A 9,951-nucleotide genomic window follows, 5' to 3' on the forward strand; every position below is an offset into this window, starting at 1 on the left:
ACAACAATTTCTATGAAATTATTTCCCTTCGTGCTTGTGGTGGCAAAAAATACCATAAGATAATTCAGATACGTGAATAAGCTGGATGGCAATGACAGAAGTCAAATATGAGCATTATCAACCCACGAAAATAGTGAATCGAAGAAGAAGAAAAAGAAGTGTGGTTTAATCAAGGAGAAAATATGATAATCGTAAAGGTATATGTTAGCTGCCATTAATATTGGACCACTAGAATATGTATTTATCTATTGCAACCCATGAGCAATTAACTAGTTTTGAAAGAAAAAAAAAAGATGTTTGCACCCCTTCTAAGAGCGCCTGCAACGCAAGATACCTGATCTAGCCGTTGGCTGATAAAAAAATAAGATCAAAAATTAAAACCCCTTCTAAGCGCTAATTCCAGACACGAAGTAGAGAACAGAATAAAGGCAACGACTCTTTTCATAGCTGGTGCGGCAGGTGAAAAAAGCGAAGCACCCGCTACAGTTAGTGTTTATGCCACGCCGGGAATTGATCGACTAACTGCCGATCTACGTGGAAATATATCCTAGTGGCCTCACCTAGCGCCTGGCGTTGGGGATGGCCTAAGATGCTCCTAGACCGTCTTTCAAAAGCAAACTAGCTAGCTTATCATTAAACAGATCAACTAGCAAGATCAACCGACAAACGGGCTTGCATTAACGTGCGACAATAAAGGAGATGAACCACAACGTACTGATTCATCGAACACCTTCATGCCGGTTGACAAGTTGTGAACAGAAATTGGATAATAGAATGAAGATAGCAAATCATGTGATTTATTCCAACTTAGTCAACTTCGCAGTTCACCGGTGCATGCTAGATAGAGGGTCAATTTCCAGGTTGAGTGTACGAAGAAATGGAACCGAAGTAGCCATCTCACCATCTCAGCCACCAGAACACAACTCTAGATACCTGCAGAGCAATCAATGTCATCAGTCAAACAAATTTGTACTATTCATTAGGGAAAAAATTAAGTGTAATATTCTTTAATGTCATGGACATATGAGCGCTCATGGAGAATAAAACAGATGCATCTGGTTTGTAGCTTATAGGTATTACTTTTATAAACGTGCGAGTTAGATAGTCAGTCGCAAATCAAAATTAATGAAATTCATGCAGTACAAGCCTCAAACAACGGATAATGCATTATCTAACTTATTAGTACTCCATCCGTTAATATTATTGTACAGTTTTTGGTGTACTGTTTTTCACCAATTCATGAACTGCTATGATGGTAGGCAGTCCTGTCATGCAACTTCATGATTTCACCCCTAGGCTGGCCATCCTACAACTGACCATGTTATTTTCTAAGGTTCGTTCAGTTCACAACTTTCTACTTCAATTAGGAGAGTGGCAAGTACTCCCTGAGTGACCAAAAGAAGTCAGAAAAGAAACGGAAAGAGAAGCCAGACAAGCAACCAATGTAAGCAGATGTAAACAAAAGAAGAGAGATTCTGCATTAATGATAGTATCATGATTGTGCGTGGATGGTATCATGATGAACAAATATAATGATTCGCTTTAGGACCTTGAGCTAGTGATTTTTCGTGCAGTACTCTTTTTTTCTGTGAGTTTGTTCTCACCCAGTGTCCCTTGAATGGTGTGTTTAAGCTTGTATCAGTTGTGACCTTTGCTGATTCATCATTTCCACAATTGCTACTCCAGCAAGTAGCAAGCAAAAAAATTTTCATCTAGCAGATAAGGGGTCCTGATGAATGTTTTTGCCGATTCATCACCATCATGGTTAGTGGTTGTGAGTCATAAATCTGTTCTATTCCTGACTTGCCTTACTAGGTACTAGGCTGACTTTTCTCCACTTGAACATTTCCATGGCTTTGCAAGCATTACGTGCCTCGAGGATCTGTTTTCCACTTCATTATAAGAGGCGGAAATTTCCCAAAGTCAAGTGGAGAAAAGGATAAATGCATTCAAATTTTTTATAGTTGTGATAATATTGTATTTCCAGTAGTTGTGATCTTGAAAAAGTACAAATGTAATTTTCTTTTGGTCCTGCAACTCGTAGCTGTAGAGCTGTGATTACATTTATTGTAGTCCATGGCTGGTCTCTAGCTTGGGCTTGAGAATCTTCACATGTATCTATTTGCTTATGCTGTATGTACCTATTTGATTCCTTGTGTAGCAACAGAACAGAGTTTAAGATGCAGAGGTTGGTGGGGATTGGCGGTTAAGGAACAGGTGGCGCTTGGGTGACACTAGGGGATCAACCCGATTCTTGAGTTGGTTCCCTGCGGGAATGAACCAACCGAGCGAAGCCTAAAGGTCCAAGTGTAGTATCTTTTGGCTTGGTTTGAAGGATGGCGGAATCTTGAAAATCATCATAGGTTGTAAAAATCCTTTTCCATAGCCAAGATCTGTTGAAGAAGCTCAATCAGATCAAAGGACGCATGGGAATGGCCGAGATAGGTGCTCTGCTATTATATGTTCTCCAGATGATACCAGCTTTGGCTTCACAATCATTGATTGATGAACCCCGTCAATCAGTAAGAGATGGAATGAGGGGCATTCTAGGCCACCGCATGAAAGAATTTTAAGTTTTCATCTCCAAAGCAGACCCATCTGATAGTGCATCTATTTTTCTAGTAACGCGCTGATAGTGGAGGAGTTGTTAATGCGATGTTTAATAATTCCCCTGAATTTCGAGCCAAGGGTCTCCAAGACAATCGACGAGTAGATCAAGGCCATCTTTGTTTCTTGGAGGCAGACAACATACGCATTTGCAATTACAACTAGTGATCGGATGGCGGTGCGGCAAGCGCGCGCGTTGAGTCCGCGCACGTTCCAAATGAGGCTTTTGGGGTTGTGATCCATTGGAAAGAGGTCGATGTCCTGGCGCGTGACGCAACCATGCCTCGATGGGTCTGCCTGCGACCACCGTGGTGTCGTCGCGATGGTGGGATTCGCGGGGAGCTCGCGATCAACTAGCGCAGCAATGCCGAAAGGACGGACAAGGGAATGGTCACTGTGAAGAGACCTTCATACGCCTGCATCTCCGCCGCCGTGATCTTCTAGTCAACCTCACGATGCCAAGGGTACGCAGAATGTGGATCTGGGCGCGCCTCTCGGCCGTCGACGGGGCGGCCGTCTTGCCAGTGGTAGACGTGGCCAATCTCCCACGCCGAGGGGTGAAGTTGGGCGGGAACCGTCGTTGTCGCCCGCCAGGGATTGGCAGGGCGGCATCTATCTGCTTGGTGGTGGCGGCGAGGAAGTCGCCTAGGGTCCACGCCGTTGGTGGGATCGAGCGCGGTCGAGAGCGGCGCATGGTGCTCGGGGGCAACGCGAAGCGCGTTGGTGGGCTCGGGGTGCAGGCAGATCCCGCAGTGTCGTTCAGGGCCTCATGTTGGGCTTCTTGCTGGGCTTCAAGCTGGGCAACGTGATGGGCCTTGGTGGCTTGCTGGGCCGGAGCAACGTCCGGGGTGGATTTCGTGCGCGGCACGCCGCGCGCGGGTGCTTCTGGAAGCTCCTGGCAGGCTCAGCTGGCTGCACGGGACGCGCCGTTGGGCGGTTCGTGCTGGGCTCCAACGCCAACAGGGTCTCCGTGGACCGGTCTGCTGTGGGCGCAGCGCCAGTAGCGAGTGGCAGTGACAAAGCACCAGAATGCCCCAACAGCGGATCGGTCATTACCACCAAAGGTTGGGAGTCGGGGACCTCACTGGCAAGGGAGGCTCAATTGGCTGCAAGGGACGCGCTGTTGGGCACGTCGTGGTGGGCTCCAGCGCCAGCAGGGTCTCCGTGGACTGGTCTGCTGTGGGCGCAGCGCCAGTAGCGAGTGGCAGCGACAAAGCACCAGAATGCCCCAACAACAGATCGGTCATTACCACCAAAGGTTGGGAGTCAGGGACCTCACTGGCAAGGGATTGGCTGACCGGGTCATTGTCCCGATCTCCATGCATGCCAGGGCGATCCTCGCCTGGCTTGGTCGTGTCGCTGGCAGGCCCTTGGGAGCAGGTGGGTGCTAACAGCCTCCGTCTGGCTGGGGAGGGTCACGGCCAATGGGCGGGTCCAACTGTTGCCGGGTCATGCACACCAGGACAAGAAGGCGAAGCAGCCGCAGAAGATGCAACTTTTGCACATCGGGCCTCCTCTGCCAATCTCTTTCTCTTTCCGCCGCGCTTTCCCCTTTTAGAAAAGCGACAGGAACTACGGGGGCCACCAGCGGTGGGCCAAGGGTCCATCGTGCGACCGGTGGTTTGTCTCGTCGGCAGCGCAGCTGCTGCAACCGTACGGAGACAAGAGTTGGGCCAGCTAGCATCGATGCCAACACCATCAGCGTGGGCACGATGGTGGAACAAACACCAGCCCTCGGAGTAGATGGTCATGCCATCCGCGCGGCCGTCGGGAGCATTCGTAGTGCGGCGGCGATTGCGCCCATGTAGGCGACCACGATTGCCCCCATCGCCATGCCCAGCATCCCTACCACCAGGTGCACCATCGCGCGGGCCGTGGTCACCGTTGGTGGCCAGGCGGGCCGCTCAGCCGCAATGGCGGTGGCGAGCATGATGGACATAGGGTACTAGAGGGTGCGGGTGGTCAGTGGCATGGAGCAGATGCGTGCAGGGACGGATTCCACGATCTCGAGGATGGCCGCCTGTGAATGCTCGCAAGGTCGCGAGTGCACGCAATCACCCGGAGGGTGGCGAGGTCAGCGCAGGAGCGCGTGCTCGGGTGGAGCTGCTCGATCCAGCAGCTGCTGCCTAGTAGGTGTCCAGCCATGGAAAAGTACCAAGCTTGTGTCAGGATGCCACATAGCTCGAGCTGCATAGAGTAGTCGAGGGAGCCGACATCGGCACGGGCAAGCTTGTTCCAGGGGCGGAGCGCGAGGGTGAAGCTGGGCCCGTTGATGAAGTGATAGCCGGCGAGGCGGTCCATGAGCGCTCGGGTGGTGAAGACGAGGAAATCCTCCGGGTGGTATGCATGGATTGTGAAGTCTCTGGGGTGGAGGTAGAGTGAGGAATACATGACATCCTTGACATCTCGAGCGGCAATCACCGGTCTGTCTCCGCTGATGGAAACCACCATTCCATGTCGCAGCACCATCTCAGCCTCTTCCATCTCCACATAGTGCGAAAGGATGACGCGCACAAGGTCATGGCCTGTGGGCAGGGACGGCGGCGCGACTCCGCCTGGGCTGCGGCGGCCAAGGTGGCAGCGGTGGCAGGGGGAGCGCGCAACATGCCGCGGTGGTACTTGGTGTAGTCACGCGAGCTGTGTCCAGGATAAAGACAGCGGTGGCACCGGACGTTGTTGGTGCATTCCCGCACGGGGTGGCTGGGCTCAAGGCAGCGGAAGCACAGGCCGAGGGCCGCCTCCGGAGACGGGATGCGACGGCGGTGCTGGAGGGGACCCGTGGCGGCCGCGCGCCGCACACCCTGGCGGCAGTTCTTGCGGCAGGGCATCTGGAAGCTGTCTGCGTCGACTTCCCCGCCGCCATTGACGCGGTTGACCTCGCTGCGAGTGGCCACGGTGGCGCGGCGGGGCCGCACGTCGCCGGAGGGGTACGGGCTGCTAGTGTCGGGCTGTGTGGGGGGGGGGGGGGGTCTGGCGACCTTGTTGTAGGACCGCCGGACCACTCGCCGTCGAAGTCCGGCCAGCGCCACGACCGGCGAAGCCGAGGTCGAGGTCGCCAGAGCTCCCGCGAGGGGACGCCATGGATGGTCGGGGGAGGGGAGGGGCTGAGGAGGAGGGCTACCGGCGGGGGTTTGCCGACGACTGGGTTGGTTGGGGCTGGCCTAGGGGGAGCGCTTATCTTCAACCGTATTCAAGAAAGATAACTATAAACCTTTAAATGGTGTAAGGTATTGCATTTATCTCATATGTAAATTCCATTAATAGTTGAGGGTGACAAAAACTATAATGTGGATATCTTAATTAATAAAATTTCAGACTTGTAGAATTTTTTTAATGTTCAGAACTCTTCAATAATGTTGTGACAAGTGTTCGAACAAGTGATGTCGACACCGATGACTTCCCGATTAAGATAGGACTGCATCAGGGGTCAGCTTTGAGCCCTTATCTTTTTTGCATTGGTGATGGATGAGGTCACAAGGGGTATACAAGGAGATATCCCATGGTGTATGCTCTTTGCGGATGATGTGGTGCTAGTTGACGATAGTCGGACGGGGGTAAATAGGAAGTTAGAGTTATGGAGACAAACCTTGGAATCGAAAGGGTTTAGGCTTAGTAGAACTAAAACCGAGTACATGATGTGCGGTTTCAGTACTACTAGCTGTGAGGAGGAGGTTAGCCTTGATGGCCAGGTGGTACCTCGGAAGGACACCTTTCGGTATTTAGGGTCAATGTTGCAGGAGGATGGGGGTATTGATGAAGATGTGAACCATCGAATCAAAGCCGGATGGATGAAGTGGCGCCAAGCTTCTGGCATTCTCTGTGACAAGAGAGTGCCACAAAAGCTAAAAGGCAAGTTCTACAGGATGGCGGTTCGACCCGCAATGTTGTATGGCGCGGAGTGTTGGCCGACTAAAAGGCGACATGTTCAACAGTTAGGTGTGGCGGAGATGCGTATGTTGAGATGGATGTGTGGCCACACGAGGAAGGATCGAGTCCGGAATGATGATATACGAGATAGAGTTGGGGTAGCACCAATTGAGGAGAAGCTTGTCCAACATCGTTTGAGATGGTTTGGGCATATTCAGCGCAGGCCTCCAGAAGCTCCAGTGCATAGCGGACGGCTAAAGCGTGCGGAGAATGTCAAGAGAGGGCGGGGTCGACCGATTTTGACATGGGAGGAGTCCGTTAAGAGAGACCTGAAGGATTGGAGTATCGACAAAGAGCTAGCTATGGACAGGGGTGCGTGGAAGCTTGCTATCCATGTGCAAGAGCCATGAGTTGGTTGCGAGATCTTATGGGTTTCACCTCTAGCCTACCCCAACTTGCTTGGGACTAAAGGCTTTGTTGTTGTTGTTGTTGTTGTCAGAACTCTTCAAATATTTAGTGCTTATATCTAAAAATAAATTATAGACACTGGAATTTATTAGAAACAAGTAAAGAGTACTACTGCCTTGTTCCATGAGAGAAGATTATCGTATTATGCTATATAGGTCATGTTTTTAATGGCATATGAAATATGCTGCCTACTTCATTATTGCTACTCCCTTGGTAGTGGATAAACTATTACCTCCTATGAGGCATGATGAATGTGGACTCTTGGATCATGTAGAATCGACGGTCCAAAACTATATGGGAGTGTCTTAAAAAAAGTTGAGAAGCTAATATCTGCTTACACATGTGAGTTAAGAGTGAAAAACAAAATATGCTAAGAAAATATATAACCAACTTGCCTAAGAGGCCTAGACTAGTATAATTGTACAATAACTACAAGCAAACACTAGGTATTACAAAGATCCACAAATGGACAGAAATGTGTAATGGCAGTTGCTACAAGGGAAGTTAATCATACTAAGTATTGTTGGTTATCAATTAATTGCGCAGAGGGAACAACAAACAAGTTGCACTCACTCTCGATAAATCCATAGCCATAAAAATATCAAATGCAATGTAGCAACCAGTAAAAGTAAAGCATAAATATATCCATGTAACAACGAAAAAGGAATATGTTTCATTCAGTTAGTACTTGAAGATAAGATTACCTGCTCAATCAAATGCATCACGATAGCATATCTATCGGACCAATCATCTTATGTATTGGGCAGAAGTTCAGCTCCACCACGTCCACCACCAATGCCCATGCCTACATGCATATTAAGTCAGGGAACCAACAACATTCCAACGAAAAGTCAAATAGATATGAGGGGGGGCATCGATGAGATATTTTGATAAACTCACACATATAATTTCAGGAAAACAATTCAGGTTTAATACAACATAGGAGTAGATAGACAAAAGCCCATTTACTATCAAATGGAGAGAATATTCTCAAAAGAGTATATACTCACTAGTGTCACTAATGAAGAATATGCATCCTCAGACTATTAGCTGATCCATGCCATATTGTGCATAATAAAAATATATTCAAACTAATAAGTTCTAGCAATAAAAGTGATCCCGACTATTCACCTTTTTAACAAATTTAGTCAGAAAAGATTAACTAAACTCGACTTATTAACTCTGGCACAAAAGAACTTGCCACTTGCAGCATTATACTCTTCTAAAAGTGATAAAAAGGAACTGGCTGGTAAATAAACCCAGTCATCGTTATTATGGATTCAAGAGTCACCCAGCTGCCACCAGCTTCAACTAAGGGAACTCGAAATTACAATACAGTAGAGTCACCTTGCTATAGAAGCAAAACTGGCTAGCTACCACTATAGATGTTTAGATCACATCAACAACCAAAGAAAACACTACAGAACAACACTGCTATATGTTGCAGAGATCATCAAGCAGCAAAAGAAACAAGTGATGCGGCATTATGTCACTACTTGAAATTGTTAGCTTAGCACGAAACTCTGCAAATAGCATTTAATCAATCAAATAACAAAATACATCTTGATTTTGTTATACCCGCATTGTAAATGCATGCTATTACCTGCAGCATACACACTTTCAAGTGGATGATAGCGAGACAAGATGTTAGTTTCGCCAAGGTTCTTGAACTGCAATGACTGAAGCTGGATCATGAACACGTCCAAATCTGTCCACAGGAACACCACATTATTGTCCTCAGCAAACCCTAGTATCATTGGAGGCTCTCTCTTCTTTGAACTAATGGAAAGGAGCTTGTCTAGTTCAATGGTTTTTCCCAGCACCCATGACGCAACACCATCAGAACCGGTCTTCCACTTCCATAATTGGGCAGTGAATTTTGACAGAAAGAGGCCACCAAGCCCACCGCCCTCCGCCCGCATAACCGTGAACTGCCAATTACCATGAGCATAGATATTCACTGGCACATGTATCACACTTAAGCTCTGCCTATCCAAATCAAACTTGAGGATGCCATCCCGACTGTCAGTAAGCAACCAGTAAAGGGAATGCCCAACTAGGACAGCAGGAAATTCTATACCGATCATGGTGGGAATTTCGTGCCTAGAAGCCTGGGATGGAAGCAGTGTTGAGAAGATATCACCCCAGTTGCCACTCCCCGACGAGTAAACCTTGGCCATCGCTCGTGTATGCTGTTGGTCGTCTGTCTGTGTGGTTACCAATACCACCTGGAAGTGTTGGATGTCTCCAGCAGCGCGAAGGACCGCCCCGCTAATCGGCCTCTCCTTCGCATCGAATCCCGGGGGAGCGGCAACGCGATGCAGTTCGCCGGTGACGGGGTCCCACACCAGGACCTGGAGCCGCCTCACATGGAAGATGAGCACGAGGCCATGGCGGCACCCGAGGCATATGAAGTGGTCGGTGACCTCGTCTTCGTCGACCTGCAAGCAGAAGTGGCCATCCGGGACACGATTGGGGGCCTCCATGGTGGGTACGAAGTATAAATGGCTGAAGGATCCGAGGAGAGGAGGGTTGCGGCGGTGGTGGAGGCGGAAGCGGCGGGAGAAGCCGGGGTCGGAGATGAGGCGTCGCCAACGCTTGGAGACGACGGAGGCGCGAGGGAGGGAGGACGGATCTGGGGGCAGGCGGAGGAGGATCTCAGAGAGGAGGTTCTCGTCCTCCAGCGGCGGCGCGGCCGCCGGCGATGGTGGAAGGCGGCGGCGGCGGCGGCTCATCTCCTCGCAGCTCATGGGGAATGGGGAAAGTGTGTGGTGGAGAAGCAGCAGCAGGCCACGATGTGGAGTGACGCTGAAGCCCAAAACTCCTTTTCTTTTCGGGAGCGAGCCCACTACCCACAAACAGTACCTACCAAAAAAAAGTTTCTCAAAGAAAAATGTTTCTGTGTTACTCAAAAAAATGTTTCTAAAACTACAGTACCTAAAGGCTAAAAACGCAGAATATTTTTTAAAAAATCTGGATACACAGATTCAAATGTACTCCCTCCGTTTC

At 49.4% G+C, this 9,951-nt stretch overlaps 1 protein-coding gene across 1 annotated transcript; it reads right to left on the bottom strand.

Annotated features, from left to right (window-relative positions):
- Positions 1-657: 657 nt before the first annotated feature.
- LOC123131918 (uncharacterized) lies at positions 658-9,727 on the bottom strand. Its single transcript, XM_044551643.1, has 3 exons — positions 8,546-9,727; positions 7,647-7,747; positions 658-933 (listed from the first exon to the last, which is right to left on the bottom strand). The coding sequence occupies exons 1-2, from the start codon at positions 9,690-9,692 to the stop codon at positions 7,695-7,697; spliced, it is 1,200 nt and encodes a 399-aa protein (XP_044407578.1). The 5' UTR covers positions 9,693-9,727; the 3' UTR covers positions 658-933; positions 7,647-7,694.
- Positions 9,728-9,951: the final 224 nt, after the last annotated feature.

This window comes from Triticum aestivum, chromosome 6A (assembly GCF_018294505.1).
Source record: "Triticum aestivum cultivar Chinese Spring chromosome 6A, IWGSC CS RefSeq v2.1, whole genome shotgun sequence".
Lineage (NCBI taxonomy): Eukaryota > Viridiplantae > Streptophyta > Magnoliopsida > Poales > Poaceae > Triticum > Triticum aestivum.